This window comes from Chinchilla lanigera, unplaced genomic scaffold (genome assembly GCF_000276665.1).
Source record: "Chinchilla lanigera isolate Chin_1 unplaced genomic scaffold, ChiLan1.0 scaffold00034, whole genome shotgun sequence".
Taxonomy (NCBI): Eukaryota; Metazoa; Chordata; class Mammalia; order Rodentia; family Chinchillidae; genus Chinchilla; species Chinchilla lanigera.
Window position 1 is genome coordinate 17,631,197 of NW_004955435.1, and position 21,597 is coordinate 17,652,793.

Sequence of the window (21,597 nt, forward strand, 5' to 3'; positions counted from 1 at the left end):
TTCAGTTTAGTATTTTGCCACTCCAATTTACACTGTTAATAGGTAAACTAACTTTTCAATTCTTGGAACATACACAGGTTCTTTTTCACCTAAAGGCTTCTGCACTATTCTCTTTCATCCTCTCTTTGCCTGGTCCACTGTCGATCTTCCACGAGTGAAAGATTGCTTTGGTTAGAGTTTTTTTTTGGTGAGAGCCTTTCTTGTGTGTTCCAACTACACTGTGTGAATCCCTATTATAACAGTCATTATTCTAACCGAGTCTAAAGATTACAAGGATGCGGGTATATTTTATCTTGTTCACCAGCGGTTCGCCAGTGCCTGGCACACAGTGTACATTTTTTAATGAATTAAAAAGATCAAATCTCAGCTCACACAGAAGAAAAAAATTTCATTTCAAAACTTTTTCAATTTTCTAATTTAATAGAAATAACCAAAACAATGTGGTTTTCAAACAAAGCTTTAAACTAATCTAATACAACTTCTACAACACATTCCAGAGCATTATAACAAGAATTATTTACAGGCAGCTAACGTATTAAATAACCATGAAAAGAAAAAATTTGCTTTTATTACACACCAGCAAAAAACACAAGAACATAACAATTAGAAACTGCAACCTTGTTTAAAAAATTAAATATGATCATTTAGCGAATACAATATCACAGAAACAGCACTTTTTTTTAAAAAGAATCATATTGAAGGGTAGTTAACTATGTGCAAAAATAACAGTAGTAGTAGTAATAATAATAAGGGGGAGGATACCAGTTGAAGTACTGGAAGCAAGGGACTAGTAAGGCTATGAATTTAACCCTTTTGTATGTAGGGATGCCTAAATAGAAAAATTAACACGTTTTCCAATTGCACAAATCTTTTTTTATAGGCTATGTACATGTTTTGTTGTTTTAAAACATAGTAAATGCCTACAGGTTTCAGACCAGGAGCAGACATGCGTTTCATCCTTAAGGATGAGATTTTGGCCATAATTGAATGGGAATATTACAGTGGCACTTACAAATCATCTTGGTGCCTTCCCAAATATAGATTTGGTAGATTTAAAAGAACAGTATTTTCAATTTTTAAAGATCACTTGCTAGAAAAGGGCTAAACTTAATTTTATACATTCTGTAGTTTGATATGACACATATGCCCCAAATAACTTATTTTTGAAGATAATTTTATTTTTAAGATACAACAAAAATATATAAAGGGCCATGTAAGAAACATAAGAAACTAAGATGGAAGAAATGCATTTTGACCGAGTAAAACATGCATTTGGCCAAGTAAAAGAAGCTGTCATATCTAAGAGTACATGTTGAAAGCTGAAATGTCTATGTAAACTGTGGCATATAAATTTTTTTCCTTAAAAAAGTACCTTCAATTTTTTTTACTCAAACACTTACTTTTAAAAAAATATGCAACTTTCCCCAATTTTTAAAATAAAATGCCACAATATATTGTCATTACCTCCAGCATACATTTAAATTTCTTAACTTTTTTAAAAGATAGAGTGGGTGATATGCATACAAACTTTCCTATAAAATCACCATCCAGGAGAGGATTATGACATGCTATTAGGCAACAGACTTAAAGCAGTGTTATTGCTTTATCAAGGAGGCGATAACTGGGAGGAAAAAAAAAATTAACCTCTAGGTCTGGTATATGATCCCACTGTAATAAACCTGGAAAATCTTGACTCACCTTCAGCAGATAATTAAGATAGGTTGCATAAATTAAGAATTCCTGATATGAATTAAGAACTTCATTGTTTTAATTGAGGAAATTGGGTGGGCAGATTTTTATAAAATTACTGATCCAACGTTAAGTATGCAAATGAACAGTGCTGACTTCGACAGGAAATAAAATTTTTATATTTCATGTACATGAGTAAGGGTGGATACAGGATGTAAAGGCTAAGAAAGAGGGGCCATAGAATCTACTCCCATTTGGACAGTAAGAGACCCCTCAGTAATATATGGCAGGCCACAGCACAAGGGCAGAGTTGGAAAACCTGAATCTACAGGCTCACTAACAGCAATCACTAATAATTACACGGCAGGACACTGCTGAGGTAACTGATAAATCTACAATTTGGACACTTCACAGCATTATTTCTTTGGGTTAACTAAAAATCTTAAAACCAAATTTGTTAAAACAAAAATTATCTAAAATTCCCTTGTGTTAGAAACAGAAGTCTGAAAGGACCAGTTTATTAATTCCAAAAAGAATCATTTCACTGGCAGATGTAATGCCTTATGTTTCTATAGCAATGCTCTGACGTTTTCATACAGAGCATGACCTATACTTTGAAATTTTCAGGTACTGCATCTTGCAAACCAATTCCTTCACTCAGTGAACTGGCTGAGCCAAGTGCTGAAAAACACAAACTCAGGTTAGAATAGACTGAAGAACACTTAGTTTTTCTGATGGGAGAAGTAAACGGAACTGTGGCAAAAACATAGAAAGCTTTTAAGGAAATACTGTAGTATAATGTGAACTGTTTTACAAATCGAAAATACTAGCTCTTAACAAAGAATACAAACAGAGTGTATCAGAACAACTGACTTCAGGAACTGATACTGTCTATCTTTATCTTTTTAAAACATAAATTACCAGGGAAAATATACAAAATAACTGAACGTCAACTTAAATTTTATACTTTTTAACCAGTTAGAGCTGAACAAATGAGTTTAGAAACCAATGACCAGTATTCAAGAAAAAAGGTTAAATGAAACTTAAAGTGAGCATTTTCATTTAATGGTGGCATGCTCACAGCTATTATGTAATACTAATTCCTCAGCAGTCAGAACTACTTTCTGTTAATAGAAATGGAGCCTATTAAATGTTGACAATAAAATGCTTTTTTAAATTTAACAACTTAACCAATATTAAAAGAATAAAAACTCTAGCATGACAATGTTTTCTAAAGGAGCACATTACCTTTTAGGGCTCCAGACACTGAGAAATATTTAGTTAATAAAATTTGTCTCTCCCTCCAATTGGCAGAACCCGCTTACGACTTATTACCTAGGGTGTCTGAAAAGTACTCACATGAAGAATACCACAAAATAGAAGAACTCAACGGTCTAACAAAACAAAGTCATGCTGCTAGTCTTCATTTTCCAAAACTGTGCCCTTAGATACATGTCTGCTTATTAACTGAGGTCACACATGTGGAAAAGAGGGACAGATAAAAGTATTTTAAAATTTTCTTCCCCCTTTAAAAAAAAATCTTAGGAATCTGAAATTTCAGTAAAATGATAAAACAGCTTGGTATATGTTTTAAAGCTTAATTTATAACAGAAAAGAAAAGCTAGAAGAAAGTCGGAAGATAAAGTAAATAAGAAATAATAAAATCAATACTGTTTAAGTACACCATCAGGTCTGAATCATATTCCTGTTTATTCCCCACCCCTTAAGAAAAGAAAAACCCAAAAGAATCTGTATAATAATTTCTTTAGAGCACTTTATTTGATTCAATATGCACTAAAAAATATTTACTTCTTAGATAAGTATGTCAAATAATGTTCTGAGTAGTCTACGGTCTGAACTGCTTAGCTGAATTTTTTAAAAAGGCAAATGATTTGCCACAAACCTGCTGATGTCTGAAAAGTATCTAATGGCAAATTCCTCTATTTTGGTCACGTTGTACTCTAATGCGTCCATACAAAAGGAGGACTAAGATTTTTAACCCACCGTAAGAGAAGCCTGTACACAGTCTAGAACACACACCTTGAATGTCAGGGTCACAAGTGAGCAGAGAAATGCACCAGAGCCAAGTTCGTTTATCTGCCTCAGGTACTGTAATCAGGGTAGTAAAAGGCGGGTTTACTCCGGTCACCATTCAAGTGGGGATTGGCTCATTTTCCGGATTTACTTACAGGTCTCTTCTTTAAGCCCCCAGTCCATGCAAATGTCCCACTTGGTGGACAGATGAGTGATCTAACCCCACCGGGTTTATTTTAATATTTTGATATTTCAATAATAAGCTGCTTCTGAAGATTTTGAGAAGTCTGTTCTCTATTAAAATAAGATAGAACTTCAAAATATGAATGTGAACATTAGAAATAGACAGCATATGTTACAAATCCATTCTTGATAGGAACATTAGTAAGAATACACATTAGCTTAAAAAACAGCCTCAGCAAATGTTGCTGATCTGCCAGAAGTTTTAGTTCATTATTTACAAATAAGACAAAGTGAAATACAGAAAATTTTACACATTTGGTAGTTGACAGATTACTGTTTGCCAATAGTGGTCTATCGGAAAACTGTTAGGAAGGAAGACTGGATGAGAGCCAGTTGTCACCTTCTCAATCAAATTTAAATGTACAGAAAACAAGATTAATTTTAAAACATTCTGCCTTTCACAGGAATAGCTGTTATGATCACATGATTTGACTGGGAAGTGCAGTTGTGTGAAAGTATTTTCTGGAAATGTCAACTGTAACTCTATGATCTACTACTGAAAAGGTGCCGCTTTTATTTCAGTAGACCACTGAGGGCAAAACAAATGTTTGTATTTCCTAGATCGTATGTATAAATAGAAAGTAAAAGTACTGTTGAGTTCTCAATAGTATGAAAATGAGAAAAAATATAATGGCATGATTCAATGCATATTTCCACAGAGATTAAATGAAATCTGAACTACTTTTTAAACTAAAAAACCCCAGTATGCTATGTGTGTGAAGTGGATGCTTACAGATTTTTCTTTAATAACTGAGCTCTAATCCAAAGACAATTTATCAAGTAGCATGAGCCTTGTGTATTTACTTGTACACCCAGTATCCTGAACCAATCAATACCACGTGATCATCAACATTTGCAACTTCTAACAAAGAACCATCCTTTTTAATCAAATCCTCAAAAGTCATTTCATTCTTTTCCTTGTTTTACTTTAAAGTTGCAAACAGAATTCTCTTCACTTTTCTTGACAAGAATGTCTTCTGTCCATTATTTCAATCTAATACTGTGTAAAAGCTATCAGGTTCTTCAAGGAGATGCCCACTAAAGGCGGGATATAGTCCAGCAACACTTAAATAAAAGGCTTTTTTCTTTCTTCCTTTTTAAACAATTGCTTTAAGTCCATGTTATTTTACTTTATATGTACTGGTCTCTCATCTGACTTTAGGCGTTTTCTGCGGGGCTGTATAAAGTCTTCATCAGAGTCCTCAGTTACCTCACCATCATCCTCTTCCTGCTCAAACTCTGGCAAAGGTGCGAAGGTCCTGTCTGAGTAGATCTCTGTGAGTTTATCTTCAAAGTACAATGCAACTGCTTTCCCTGCCTGAGCTACTTCTGAATCAGCCTGCAAGCAAAAGATAGGAATATTCACCTATTGGTAATGCATATTCCTTCACCAAGTTTGCATGGTCTGAAAAGCTTACCTTCAAATTAATCTCTTGTGTGTCTGCATAAACTTGAACAACTTTCATCATCTAAAAAGGATACCAGAGTCAAAAAAAAAAAAAGGGAAATTATAATCCTTTCTAAAGTTATAAGACTGCATAGGATTGGTGACGAAAGTCAACCATACTAGGGAGAACAAATTGCTATAACCAGATTAAACGCTTTCTAAAATTCTATAGAACACAGAATCACTTTTTTTTTTTTTTTTTTTACAAAGTTCTGTTACTAAAGCTTCTGAAAAACCTGAATAGTTGTCTCATTCCAAATTAGTGAGGTCAATCTTAATAGAAATTGGTCTAAATACATCAACTGACTCAAAGGAAAAAGATTTATAAAATATGGTAAAAGAAATGTCATCTTAAAAAACTGTCAAAATTTCATAAAACAATCAGAATTCCACCCCTATAGAAATGTTAGCCACCAATTATTTAACTACTAATAAATCAGGTAAAATGAGCCTTCTTGTCAACTATATACAGTTCATAAAACCATAATTATTTGAAAACATCTAGCAGCATTCAAATAAGATAAAAGAAGATTATATTTTCCAAATTTTTAATTTACTTTCTGGTGTACTGCTATAAAAGTGACTAGACTTCACCTTGTAAGAATTTTATTTATTTATTTAGGTTTTTTGAAACACAGTCTCACTATGTAGTTCAGGTTGGCCTTGAACTTACTATGTAGCCCAAGTTGGCATTAAATTTGTGGCAATCCTCCTGCCTCAGCCTCCCAAGTGGTAAGATTACAGGTGTGCAGTACCACGCCTGGCTTAAGAATTTCAAGTAATATAAAATGCCACCTGGATGTTTCCAGAGATAGCTGTTGGTCAACTTTAAAGGTTTCACTGTGATTTATTTTAATAACAATCATATGATACCCACATTTCATCAGCAATAAAGACAATATTTTAATATTAATCTTTATGAAGATTTTATGGATTCTCATCCAATTCTATTTTCTGCTTCCATAATGAAAACCTTCTATAACAATAAGACTTGATTTAATACCAAACATAAAAAATTAATTCACTTGACAAAAGTTATGTATCACATTTCTTTTTCTTTTTTTTAACCAGGAATCAAACTCAGGACCTTGCTCTGGCCAGGCAGGCGCTGTGCCACTGAGCACTATCTCTGGTCCTATATCACATTTCTTGAGGAATGGGTATCTCATCCTTACCCTCAAAAAACAAAAGAAATAAAGTAAATAAAAGTCACATTGTTATAATTAGAAAATTCACCATATACTCTGGCAACTGTTCAAGATGACTCACCAGAGATAAGCTTGTGATTTTAGACTCTACATTTATGTAGTCAATAATAAAATCTTAGAACACTGTGGCAAATATCTTTCCTAGAAGCACTCAAAATGTGAGCTGTTTATATTATACAATATTTACTTAACTTCAGAGTACTTTCCATACTTAACCCAATCCTCAAACCATTTATGAAGAGATAGTCAATAATAATTCTTAATATATTGTATTTAAGTATATACTCCAAATTATACATTTTCTTCTTTGGAGCTGTAAAATCAAATTTTACTTTTGACAAGACTGAAGCAGAAAAAGTTTTTTAGTCAAATTAGAAAACTCATTCAGCAGGAGAAACAAAATCCAAAAATCAAAACAAGCAAACAAAACTAACACACCAATACTCTATAGGTTGGAAGCTAACATACTTCATTAAACCTTTCACAGTTCTTGAAGATCAAACGGACATCAGCCACAAAGTCATCTGGAATTTGGTAATGTTGGGAATGTTTTTTCTGAAGCTTCTTTTTCACGGTGGATAAATCCATTGGTTTCTTTATAATTTTATAGTAGTTTGGTATCTAAAATAAATAAGAGCAGATCAGAGCTTTCCAAAATGCCAAATTATTTGAAAATGTACAACAAATCAATCAGACTTTGGGGCATAATAAATGTACTTTAAATCCTTTGTCCAAACGTATTATGAAAACCAAATCTTGCAAAGTACGTGTCAGTCTCCATGGTTACTGGAAGTCCCAAAAGTCCTATATGTAATAAGCTGATTTGGAAAGAAAGCAATCAGTTGGGGTAGCCCATCAGTAGACTTAAGGTCACATTTGGCTCATCAATATTTTATTACTTCTGATGTTTTTGAAAGGAAAGAAAAATACTATGAAATATATACATTAATGACATAATTAAAACATGATGTCTTTTAGAAGGTGTGTAGAAAACATTTATATCAAAGAAGTCTCAGCTTGGCAAACAATGAAAGACTGTTAGTGTTCTAATCTCACTTTTGGCTAAATATTTTTTACACTTGAGATATAAGTAAATACACAGAGTTGATTTAAGTACAATAGTCCATGAAAACATTTAAGTCATTTACTATGAAATCCCTGAACTCAAAGATGAAACTGACTTTCTAGAATCAGATGATTACTAATTAAGTAAGACATCATCCATCTATCTAGACTTTCTGTGCTTTAATATTCCTTTTTCAGCCTACCATGGAAACAGTTTATCATTTAATATTCTATAACAGATCTGGTATGCAATAGTATCTAGTAACAGATGGCTAGGAAATATATCTAGCACATTTTTAATCTACTTAACAGAAAGTAAGAACCTTTGATTTTTCTTTTACTATAATATTTTGGTGACTTTATTACTTATAAAACTCTCCTGCAGTATAAACAAATAGCACTGACTTGCTAAATTTTCCAGGTGTCTTTTTAAAATCTTGACTGTGTAACAAGGCTTATAACAGCGAAGTCAGTGGTGAAAGATTTAACTGTACACTTTCATTCAATTAATATTTAAAAAGAGATTACTTTCTCTCCAATATACCGAACAGAACTAGAATCTTAGAAATAATTGAGCCAGATACTCCTATTATACAGCTAGAAAAGGAAAGGCAGAAAAGTATGTAATGTGCCTATTTATAAAGTTGGTTGATGGCAGAACCCTGAGAGTAAGTTTTCTAACTTCTAGTTCAATATTCTTTCTGTTGTAACTATTTCCTTTACACTGATCTCAGAAGTAAAAATAGAGCACAGAAATTATATTAAGTTTTCACTAAAGCAACAAAATGTCTTCAAACAAACTTTAATTTTAACAAATGAGGGCCAGGGATACAGCTCAGCAGCACAGCACCTGCCTGCCAAACACAAGGTCCTGAGATCAATTCCTGGTACCCGCCCCCACCCCCCAAAAAATTTACAAGTGAATCTTTAGCTCTCATAAAATTTCTGGTTAAACAATAAATATTTACTGTTTATTATGTGACTGTATTTTCAGGTACTATGCAAAGGACTTTACATTCATTATCTTATATAACCTTCAGAATAAACTAATGAGATTAAGAAACAGAATCATTACATAATGTATACATGTATCCAATTATCACCATACTCAGAATTTGCACAAGAAAGAGAAAGAAAGAAAAAGAGAGAGAGAGACAGAGAGAGAGAGACAGAGAGAGAGAGGTGGGCTGGATATGGTAGCAAATGTCTGAACACCAGCACTCTGGAGGCTGAGGCAGGACCACTGAGAGTTCAAGGCCAGCCTGAAGCCTGAACTATGTAGTGAGACCCTGCCTCAAAAAAAAAAAGGAAGGAGGGGAGATGGTGGGAGAGGGAGAGGGAGAGGGAGAGGTAGAGGGACAGGGACAGGGACAGGGACAGGGACAGGGACAGGGACGGGAGAGAAGGGTGAAGGGTGAAGGGTGATTACCCGAATTTGGGGGAAAGAGGACAAGAGTAGGTGTTGATTGAAAGGTATTAAATTTCAGTTAGATTGGAGGATTAAGTTTAGTTATCTCCTGTATCTATGGTACTGCATGGCGGCCATAGTTAATACTGATGTATCTCAAAATTGCTAAGGATTTTTAACTGTGGCACTACAAAAAAAGAGCTAAATTGTTGAGGTGATGGATATAGTCATTGGCTTCACTGAATCCATGTGTACATAGATCAAAACATCAAATTGTACCCTAGAAATGTGCATAATTATTTGTCAACAACAAATACAATTTTAAAAATGAGAGGGTGGGTATTAAGTCTCAGAGAGATTGAGGAGCTCACTTAGAATGCCTGCCTTTTAACACAAGCCCAGTCTAAGGCCAGAGTTCATACTCAAGTATTGTACATGATTTTACCAGGGACATAGGTAGTACTGAGTCCAACTCACCGAAGCAGGAACTGGCTCCTGGAATTCAATACTTAATTCATGGCAATAGAGATAAAGCAGAAGACGTTCACATTTCTGGTCCAAAAAAGAATAGGAAGACACATGAAGTATTTTGATCCCTAAGAAGGAATTCTTGAGGGTAAAAATGATATTACAAAATATTACAACAAACTGAGTATCAGCCTCCTATATACTAGTTATCTAAATACATAAACTCAGAGAAAACTATTTTGCTTCCCATTTAATTGAGACTATGTTCAGTTCTACTTTAAATAAATGTACCATGCCGGGCATGGTGGCACACACCTGTAATCTCAGCACTCGGGAGGCTGAGGCAGGAGAATTGTTGTGAGTTCGAGGCCAACCTGGGCTACAAAATGAGCTCAAGGCCAACCTGAACTGCATAGCAAGACCTTGTCTCAAAAAGACCAAAAAAAAAGTGTACCTCCACCTGTTTATTATTTATTCTTGGTTTTTATCCAAGCAGAAGGGAGTCAAAAGTAATACATAGCACTTTGTGAAAAACTTATGAATGACTAATAAATTATCACCACTGCACCTTACTGTAACTCCGAGGCAGGTGAGGCAAATGTTATCCCTTTTCTTCAAATGACTCCATACATTTGAGCTCAAAATACATAAAAACCCTGTTTATTCTACACCATTAAAAAAAAAATCTTTCTTACACAATCAGTAACTTGAAATGCAGTTTACATTTATCAATTTCTATTTATTCAAAACTTTTTTGAGACAAGGTTTTGTTATGCATAGCCCAGGCAGTCTTGAGCTCATGCTCTCTTGCCTAAGGCTCCTGAGTGCTGGGACTACAGGCATTTGTCACCATACTCAGCTTTGACCCCCCCTTTTAATGTCAGTCTGCACATCCTAATTACACATCTACTCTTTTTAAAAAATCTTTTAGAGACAGGGTCTCACTATACAGTTCAGGCTGGCCTTGAGATTACTATGTATCCCAGGCTGGCCTCAAACCCCCAACGATCCTCCTGCCTCAGCCTCCCAAGTGCTGGGATTATAGGCGTGTGCCACTACACCTGGCCACATCTATTCTTTATGAATAGCGGAGAAAGTATTTTGCAAGTATACACATTAAATTAGAGCTAAACTAAACTATAATGACCACAGAAAAATGTGAAAGACATTTTGTCTTTAAAATCAGACTACAGAACAGATCAACAGAAGTCTGAAGTGAAGAAAAGATCCTGAATTTCATTTTTAATATGCACAGCTATTAACGGATTTTAAGCAAGGAAGTGATCAATTTGTTTACTTCTTTTAAAAAAAGAGAAGAGGGCTGGGGTTATAGCTCAGTGGCAAAGTCGTTAGTTTGATTCCCAGTACCAAAAAAATAAAACATAAAAAAAGTATTTAGTATAGAAAAACAAACTAAAGAGAAGAAATAGGGAGAAGAGTTATGAAATTATTATTTTAATAGTCCAGATAAGAGATTATGGTAAGTGTCCATGGTGGTAGTCGTGGGGGGCAGTAAGAAAATGAAATCACAGTCATGCTTCGTTTCTAGTATAAGCAAAAGGTGAAAGGCACTGCCACTTAATAATGAAGGAAGGAGTACAGTTTTTAATATTAATTTCTTGATTTCTTTTGGAGACAGGGTCTCACAATTTAGTTCCGGCCATCCTCGAACTCACAGAGCTGCTCCTGCCTCAGCCTCCTGAGTGCTAGCATTATAGGCATGGCCACCTCACCCAGCTAATTGCTTGTTTTTGAGGATGACTAAAAATCAAGATTTTTGTTGGGACATGTTAAGATTATAGACGCTGAACCTGAAAGTCTTGAGCTCAGGACTAGATAAAGATTTTAGAAGTCATCAATATACCATCTGAGAGGTAAAACTGTATCAGTTTATGTGTATAGTACATGGGGGGAAAATACATAGGCAGTTAACTACGCAATCCCTAGTAAGAAATCAATTTACTTGACACTTACCCTTTGGTCCACTGGGCTTAATCCCTGTACAGTTTTTCCCTTCTTGCTGTGTTGTAAATTATCACAATCATATTCAACTTCTGGCTTCCCAATATCTCTGCAAAATGTGCATATCCAGTCCCCACTAAAAAGGGAAAAAGACGATCAGTCTGTGTAATTATTAACAAATGTTACTATAGAAAGGGTGATTTCCTACACGGAAGTTTCTAGGTTTGTTTTATTTGGTTTCCAATTTTTTTTAGGAAAGAGAAATTCTATACTTGTCAAATCTTTTAAATTGTGTGATTAAAAACTTTCTGAAAGTTCTCTCAGGTATTCCCAAGTGATTACATCGTGGAAAAATATAAAACGGCATCTATTAAACAGAGTACACAGGTGAGGATCAATACTTGCAGCATAAGGCCTAACACCAATCCTTTCAGGTCCTTGCAATATCATCACGTGGACCTAATTCCCAAATTACAGAAGAGTAGAGGAGCTAAGTGTAGTGACGTACACCTGTAATCCCAGCACTCCGGCAGCTGAGGCAGAATTGTGAGTTTAGGGCCAACCTGAACTACACAGTGAGACCTTGTCTCAAAACAACGAAGAGTAGCTGGGTGGCAGCACATGTCTGTAATCCTGGCACTCTGGAAGCCAAGGCAGGAAGTTCACCTCAAGTTTAAGGCCAGTCTGGGCTACACAGTGAGTTCAAGAACAGAGTGAACTACACAGTGAGACCCTGTCTCAAAAAACCAAAACTAAAAACCAAACAAAAAACCAAAGATAGCGGGTATAGAAAATTTGAAAAGAGTACAGGATGCAGAGTTCCTTAGGTCTCTTGTGCTGCTTTGACATGTATTTAACATGCTAGCATTATGTTAAATATGCCAACAATAAATCCAGCCTTTTTTCTTTTGTTTTTTCCAGACAGAGTCTTGCTATACAGTTCAGGTTGGCCTTGAGCTCAATTTGTAGCCCTAGCTGGTCTTGAACTCGAAACGATCCTCCAGGCTCCGCCTCCTGAGCGCTGGGATTACAGATGTGCACCACCATGCCTGGCCCAGTCTTTTTGCATGTAGTCAAAAAAAAGAATACGCAAACACATACCTGCAAGGCACAAGCATATATACAAAACTCAGGTAAGTCTGTATTTTATTTTTAATCAAGATTTCTATCAAATTCAAAATTCCAGAACCGGGTGTGGTTGCACACCTGTAGTCCCAGCACTTAGAAGGCTGAGGCAGAAGGATCACCTTGAGTTCGAGGCCAGCCTGGGCTACAAAGTGAGTTCTAGGCCAGCCTGAACTGCATAGTGAGACCTTGTCTCAAAAAGACAAAAAAAAAAAAAAAAAATTCCAAAATGACTTATTCATACTGTGTTTTTCTCTCTACACACACACACTCAACAGATATACACATCTAGATAGCTGTATACATTATAAAATCTAGGTACTGTACCAACTGATCTTCATCAACACTTTATAGTTCCTCCTAAAGTTATCTGTTGTTAAAAGAAACCATTCATTGGCAAAATCCTGATACCAGATGTTACTACCTAAAGGAAAGAAAAATTTCATAAGCCTTAATTTCAAGACCAAAGTGCCAATGTGTATTTTTCCTGAACTAAAAAAAAGAAGCCCCTTTATTATATCTCTACCAAAATTACTATACCTTCTAAGATTTAGTTAAGAATTATAAAAACATTCTAGCATTGTTTATGTTTTATCTACTAATTTTCTTTAGGTACTGAGGCTTGAACTGGACGAAACAGAATTCTTTTAAACCAAACTCTAGTGCTTACAGACTAGCCACTGATCTCTGAAAATTACTGAGCTGCCTCTCTGTTCACTACAGAATTACAACTGGATTAAAAGGTTTTTTTGTTTTTGTTTTTTGGGAAACAGGGTCTTGTTTTGTAGTCCAAGTTGACCTCGAACTCACAGCAATTTTCTGCTGGGATTACTGGCATAGGTTTTATGACTCAGCCTATGATATCTGTTCTACTTTACCAGCTGCTATCATCAGCTTGCCTTGGGTGCTCATCTAATAATCTTTTAAAGCCTGAAACCATGCTTAGCAGTCACCAAGTCAGTCTGAAGACAAAGTTCATATTCTCCCAGAATTTCTTTTTTATTTATCTTATCCCACACTCTTCTCATCTAAAAAGGAATTTGGTAACTGTCCACTTCAAAATTACTGAATGAAAAGGTAGTCCTACCAGTTGATGAAAGGAAATGTCAACCATTTCCAATGTAAAGAGGAAACTATTCTCTTCCCCCGCAAATCCAAGAAATTGAAGGTATTTTTACAAAGGACTTGTTTTTCCTCTAAAATGCTTTCTGAAAGCTTTTGAACTTTAGAAAAGTTTTGGGCATGATCCAAAAGAGCTATCTGAAACTAAACTGCAGTCACAAATAAATTATTGTAGTCTTTAACTGTACAATAAATTATAGTTATAAATAGATTGTTATAAATATATTATTGCACTGTAAGGTTGATAGCAACAGATTCATAAACTTTAAACTCCAAGGCTAAGGGTGTAGCTCAGCGGTAGTGTACTTGCCTAGCATATCCAAGGCCCTGGGTTTGATCTCCAGCACACAATCCCCTCCAATCAATAAAAAAAAGATTTTCTTCAGTACAGACCCCCAGACACCTCACCCTCTTAAGTTTTTACCTAATTTGCTTATACTCAATATGAAGTGAAGGCCAGGAGATGAAACCTATCATTACTGTTCCATTAGATTTTGGACTTTTTATCATTCTGTTAATAGTTTCTCTGAAAATGTATACCAAAGAAATAACTGACTCTGTTTTACAGAAATACTGTACACTGATTAAGAAGGCCATTTTCTCCAACAAATTTCTGCTATATTTTTGACTTATGAAAATAACAGTAACAAAATCTATTACTTCACTAGTACCTTGGAAAGCTAAGAAGTGTTGGAACATGGCAAGTTAGATGAAAGACCTTTGGGCACTTCTCACAGCACAAGAGATCCCCTCCATTTTGGCAGACGGCACACCAGTCTTCATTCGGGTCATCATCTTTGTTGTTGCCATCTCCTCCAATCCTTGCTGACCTGTGAATGAGGCTTCGAATTGGAGACTTGCCATTAACTAGGCTGCTGAGCCCCGACTGCTTGCAGCTTTCACTGACATCTGTAGGTTCAGCTTTCACATGGTTTTCCAGGCTTGCTAACGCATCCAACTCACTCTCTAGATGCAGGTTGGTTGACAGAGGTGGTGTCAAGCTACTCTCAGGACTGCTCAACTAAAACAAAACAAAAACAAATTCCTGAAAAATCATTTAATCCTTATTGTAAGCAGTGTGTGTTTAAAAATTATGTCATTATGCATACAGATATATACAAATATTAAAACTATTACAAATTATAAAGATATATACAAATATTAATGCTTATTGGTATGCAGTGCATTTTAAAAACTATGTCATTACATATATACATACAAATATTAAAAAACTATTTTGTAAATCCTATTAGTGACATAAAAGAATGAAAATAACTCCCAAATTATTTAGGCACACCAGTACAGAGAGATAATTATGGCACTTCATATTTCTGGGTTTTTTCTTGCAGACAGGGTCTCGCTATGCAGTTCAGGCTGGCCTTGAGCTCACTTTGTAGCCCAAGCTGGCCTCAAACTCGCAACAATCCTCCTGCCTCAGCTTCCTGAGTGCTGGGATTACAGGCGTGAACCATACCTGGCTTAGCACTTTACTTTTCTAACCAGAATCTTCTGTGTAGCATTTGAGAACATGTTGGTTAGGTATGGTAGCAAGTGCCTGTAAGTCACAGCTATCTTCCAGAATGAAGGCAAATGTGAGGTTAACCTAGTCAATTTAGTGAGACCTTGATTCAAAACTTAAAGATATTAAGGAGTGTTTATACGCTGGAGATGTAGGTCAATGGTGAGAGTGCTTCTGTAACATGAGTTCAATCTATAGTACTACCAAAAAGGAGAGAGAGGGAGAGAGCCAGAGAGCATGAACTCTGTTATATCCTTTTGCTTACCTATCATTCTATCAATATAGGAAAATTGTGGTTAAATAAAATAAATCTTATAACTATTTCATCATTCATGTGCCCATTTTTATGAGACTACTTTCCAAATAAGGTTTTGGAGGAAGAGGTGACACTCCTTTAAAACCAAGGCTAAATCTGTTAATCTCTAAATATGTATTTACTACAATGAATAATTAAATATTAGTTTGTGATGAAATTCCTATGTGCCAACCATATAAAAAGTACAACTGAAGCCCAAGTAGGAAGAAAAACATAAACATCCAAACTTTCAGAGGAAGAGGGGATTCGGCCTTTTCTCACTGTGTATTACAAATTTTATAAAATATTACAACCTAGGAACTCTACGATGGTTAATAATTCATAAGACAAAAAGGCAATCTTCCCATCACAAAAGATTTTTTTTTTTTTTGGTTTTCTTGAGACAGGGTCTCATTATGCAGTTCAGGCTGGCCTTGAGCTCACTGTGGAGCCCAGGCTGGTGTCAAACTTACAGCAATCCTCATGCCTCAGCCTCCTGAGTGCTGGGATTATAAGCATGTGCCACCATGCCCAGCTCATTGCCAAAGTTTATTTTATTTTATTTTATTTTTGGTTTTTTGGTTTTTCTCTGGTACCGGGAACCGAACTCACGACCTTGTGCTTGCCAGGCAGGTGCTTTGCCGCTGAGCTAAATCCCCAGCCCCCATTGCAAAAGTTTTTAATCAATGAACTTTTTTTTTTTCTTCCGGTACTGGGAATCGAACTCACGACCTTGTGCATGCCAGGCAGGAGCTGTGCCGCTTGAGCTAAATCCCCAGCCCCTAACTGACATCTTTTTTTTTTCGTACCGGGAATTGAACTCAGGACCTTGCGCTTGCCAGGCAGGCACTTGTGCCGCTAAGCTATACCCCCACCCCCATCAATGAACTTTTTAACAGTTTTAATGCGAGCTCATAGGTGAACAAGAGTAATAGCTAAAGAACTTCTGTGGCCTGAGATCCACTGTGAATACTGAAATGATTTATAAATTCAGAACAAGATAGCACCCAATTTACCATCATGGCAAAAATATTAACTAAATACATATTCAAAGATTATTTCAAATGAGTAACTCATGCATTACTTAATGCATTGATTACCTTAACTAAGGCCTTTCTAATGAACTACACCTGCCTCTCAGACCAAAACACTAGGTCAGAAAAAGATACTACACTTGCATCAAGCATAAAAATTCAAAGACAAATAAATATTCCTAGAACCTCTGTTCAGTCTAACATACTGTGAGACGAAGAATCAGTGAGGTGACTAGTGGGAACTCACCATGCAGGCACTCCTCCTCCCATCCTCAGTCTTCTCCTGCTTCACAGCTCCTGAAAAGCTACATATCTCATCCTCAGTCCCAGGTTCCTGCTTGACTTTCACTTGATCAGATTTGAAACTAAGACCTGTCTTCTCAGTAGTTCTTCCTGATGACCCACAGCTGATTAAAAAAAAAACCAAGTAAAAGGTCACAAGGTTGACTGTAGGGTATAAAAAACAAATTAAGAGTAGTTTTTGTTAAAGAAAAGACGATGATGATTAAGGTAAAGATACCTCATAATGCCTAAGTGGTATAAGCCTAGTTTCAAGTCTCTTTAAAAATGTAAATCAAACATTCAAAAGTTCCTAGAAATAAATTTTATGGTCTGAGGCACTTATAATAAATCAGTTAAGAGTTTAGTAAACAATCATTTCCCCAGGCCAATTCAGGTTGAGTACTTTCACCTGAACTGCTTGGCATCGGAACTTTCAATTATCAGATTTTTTTTGGCTTTTGAAATACAGTGGTACCTTGGTTCTTGAATGCTTTTGTTTGTGAACAATTTGGTTCAGAAACAGAAACATTTGGCAAAATTTTCTTTTGGTTTGCAAAACGGCATCAGGTAATGAACACAACCATAGCCATCTTTTCCACACAAACATGGACACGGTCATCGTTTTTAGACTCATGGAATAAATTAAATTCATGAAGTGGAGTATCGCTGTACTTGCACATACATGATGAAATGTGTTGGGAATGGGACTCAAGCCAAAACATGAGATTCATTTTTGTTTCCTCTTACACATCTTACACATATAGTCCTGAAGGTGTATTTTCAGCGTTCCATGCATTTTACTGGGGTCCACTCCAAGAGGTCAGATGGAACTGAAATTTTCCACTTTTTTTTTTGGTACTGGAAATCAAACTCAGGATCTCGCACTTGCCAGGTAGGTGCTACACTGCTGAGCTATAGATACCTGGCCCAAATTTTCCACTTTTGGTTTCATGTTGACATTCAATGTTTTGGATTTTGGAGCATTTCAGATTTTCAGACTAGGGACATTCAACTTAAGAGTATAAAATGGCACTATTTTTCTAACTAATTTCAGCTCTTCTCAACCACCTCGAACATCTAAAAATAGTGGTTCTAAAAAACAGTGGAGTCTCAGGAAAGATTATTTTGACTTTTGGGAGAAGAGGGTTGAAAGCAGAGAATAATGAATGGCAAGAGGACAAAACTTGTCAGTTCCACCTATAGCACAGAACAAAATTACCGTTAAAACTATTAGGACTGTATTGCTACTGAGAATGAACACTATTTTCACTCAGTTGGTATTTCTCTTCTAACAGTATTACTTGAGCCAGGAGTAGTGGCACACGCCTGTAATCCCAGCACTCTGGGAGGCTGAGGCAGGAGGATTATTGGGAGTTTGAGGCCAGCCTGGGCTACGAAGCAAGCTCAAGTCAGCCTGAACTGCATAGCTAGACCTTGTCTCAAAAAGACAAAAAATAAATAAATAGAAGTATTATCTGAAGCAACACGAAAAAGCCAATCAAGTATTTAACAGACCAGGCTATGCATGTACACACGCATACCCTATTCATGTGTCTTAAATACTTGTACTCTGTATTGAATTATTCAAAGTAGAAAACAGTAAAAAACAACCAATATTTTTTGCATTTTTATCTTAAAAATCGCAAGTATTCCTAGGTCTTACTCCATCACTGAAAAGAATTAAGAAACAGCCAACAATCTAGGGCAGTGAGTGGCCGCAGTATTTAAAACACTGTCTGCAAACACTATTTTACCACTAATATGATCAAAATATTTTGGGAAACGGCAAATTCCAGAAGAGAGGCAAGAAACATACAAGACAAACCTGGTATTATTTCACAGGAAACAACGAGGCTTTCAAAGAATACTAGAATTATAGCAAAAGAACTAAAGAGCAAAACCCAAATATCTGACAAACCAAAATTTGAAGAATTTAGCCAGGCTTGGTGGTACACGCCTGTAATCTGAGCACTCGGAAGGCTGAGGCAGAAGGATCACCATGTGTTTGAGGCCAGCCTGGGCTATATAAGCAAGTTCATGGCCAGCTTGAACAACACAGCAAGACCAGCAAAAGGGAAAAAAAAAAATGTGACAAATCTCTGAGGGGGACAAACTTTCAAAAACTGAGCAGTTTAAGACACCACTACAAATCATAACCAAATTTATTAAAACAAAAAGTATGTCCATGTGTATGATTTCATAAAGGCAGTAATAAAAAAACTTAAGTAGTCACTCTGGGAGGGTGTTGGTAGTCAATTCATTATCACGAAAGCAAGCAAATACAAAGAATTTACCTGGCTTCTCCTATAACCCAATAATTGATGACTAAGTCTCTTTACAGAAGCATTCTAAGCCAGGTGTGGTGGTACAAGCCTGTAATCCTAGCACTTCGGAGGCTGAGGCAAGAGGATCGCTGTGAATTTAAGACCAGCCTCAGCTACAAAGTGGGCTCAAGGCCAGCCGAAGCTGCATAGCGAGACCATCTCAAAAAGACAAAAAAACCCCAAAACAACAACAACAACAACAACAAAACCCAGAAGTATGCTAAACTAATAAACAAGGAATGACACAGCAATTAAAATAACACTTTTCAACCAGGAAAAAACAATGATCTTTAATGGTTGCTACCACAAAACCAAAGAACTCCAACCAGACACTGCGCTGTTGGAAGTACACAGTACTACCATGAAGCATCCTTGCCCTCTTCCCTCAAATCCAACCCGAATCTGATCAAATCTGATCTAAATGGGAATACAGAACAAAAAATATGGTAGGCAAGATATTTCAATGACAAAACAGAGAAAAGGAAAACTATAGGAAAAGCAACTATATCTCCAATAAATACATCAATGTTAAGGTAAGCACATCAGTTGATACCAATGTAAGAGCTTATTTCAATCTGATTCAAAGAAATTTCTAGCCAGTTATGGTGGCACACACCTATATTCCCAGCACTCTGGAGGCTGGGGCAGGAGGATCTCAAGTGTGAGCCCAGTCTAGGCAATCTGGCAACCTACAGAGACTCAGTCTCAAAATTTAAAAATAAAAGGCTGAGGATGTAGTGGTGCAGTGCAGAGGCCTTGAGTTCAAGCCCTAGCAGCACCCCCTCAAATCATTAACCCCCAAAGAGGGGCACTTACGGCCAAAATAATTGGAATTCTTAAATATTAACTGGATCCATGTTAATATTAAAGAATTAGCTGTTCAATTATTTCAGAAATGGTAACAATTCTGTCATAAATTTATTTATTTATTAGACAGGATCTCTCTCACTATGGAGCCCAGGCTGGCCTCAAACTCACAGTGATCCTCCTGCCTCAGCCTCTGGAGTCTGGGATTATAGGCATGTGAAATCATGCCCAGCTCCTAAAGTTTCTTATTGTTGCTGGGTATGGTGACACATACCTTTAATCCCTACTACTTGGGAGGCTGAGGCAGGAGGAGGATTACAAATTTTAGGACAGCCTGGGCAACTTAATGATACCCTGGCTCAAAAAAATAAAAAAATAAATAAATAAAGGCTAGAGATGTAGCTCAGTAGCAGACTGCACGCCCAGCACATGCAAGGTCCTTGGTTCAATTCCCAATACAAACAAATGATCAAACAAAGATTAGTAAATGATACTGAAATAGTCACAAGTGTCTACGGCCATACCACCCTGAACACGCCCCATCTCATCTGAAACAGTCACAAATAAAATGACACAATGTCTGAAACGTTTCAAAATAACAGACCAGGACCAAGAAAGAATAGCCCAAGAAAATATAAAGGAAACAAGATTGGCCATAATTTAATCATTCTTGAAACAGGGTCAAATGTATAGGGAGATTGGAGTCTTTTATAAATAAAAATTTTTCTTAAAAAAAATCATACTTCTAATAGTGTACTACTTACCTGCCTCTACTGCCAGTACTGGAAGTACTAGGAGGTCTCACAGGTGTGTGAGAATTGGATAAGCCTAAAGAACAGTAAGACAAAAAAAAAATTGTAAGACAAACTGAGTACTAATGTATGTTAAGAATGTTGAGAATTCAAGACTACTTCAAGCCAATTCAGAAACACCTGGACATCAGAGCTAGTTGCAAAGTCAGGGATAGACAGCCCAGACACCTTAGAATCTTCCTCAGAACAATACAAACCAGTCAACAAAACTACCACATTCAGAGAGAGCTGTCATTCCTCAAGTCATGTGACAAACTATTCTACTCAGATTCCCGTTATTCTTTTTCAGAAATCCTGGAATAATTCTTATTAAACATCAAAAGTTATGTAATTCAAAAGCATGTTAAATTTTTTAGATATGATTAACACTGAAGTTTGCAGATGAAGTAAATTCATCATCCTTCACAGGGTCAGTGGCCTTATTCAACCAGCTTAAGACCTGAAGACCTTGAAAAGCTGCAGCTATTCCTACTTCTCTCCTGCAGGAATTTTAGCACCCGACTCTGGACTTCAATATTATAATGTAACTTGCCTAGGTCTCCAGTCTGCCAATGTGCCTATAAATTTGGGACCTGATAACCCACAACATAATCACATGAGCCAATTCTTTGAGATCCATGTTTCTACACATGCATATATGCACATAACACCCCTCTGCACATCTCCCTCTTCCTTCTGTTTTTCTGGAAAACCCTGAGTAACAAGATATTAAGAAATCCTTTTTTGAAATGTGGTAAAGAAATGAGGCAATAT

At 36.2% G+C, this 21,597-nt stretch overlaps 1 protein-coding gene across 1 annotated transcript in view; it reads right to left on the bottom strand.

Moving 5' to 3' along the window:
• Window positions 1-399: 399 nt before the first annotated feature.
• Window positions 400-21,597, bottom strand: part of Trim33 (tripartite motif containing 33) — a gene marked incomplete at its 5' end in the record, with an annotated part of 118,666 nt that continues 97,468 nt past the window's right edge. Inside the window, 8 exons of the mRNA XM_013516407.1 lie at window positions 400-5,305; window positions 5,385-5,435; window positions 7,090-7,242; window positions 9,572-9,646; window positions 11,537-11,660; window positions 14,443-14,792; window positions 16,867-17,026; window positions 20,797-20,860. Coding sequence (XP_013371861.1) covers window positions 5,093-5,305; window positions 5,385-5,435; window positions 7,090-7,242; window positions 9,572-9,646; window positions 11,537-11,660; window positions 14,443-14,792; window positions 16,867-17,026; window positions 20,797-20,860 — 1,190 coding nt within the window. The remainder of the gene's footprint in view (window positions 5,306-5,384; window positions 5,436-7,089; window positions 7,243-9,571; window positions 9,647-11,536; window positions 11,661-14,442; window positions 14,793-16,866; window positions 17,027-20,796; window positions 20,861-21,597) is intronic.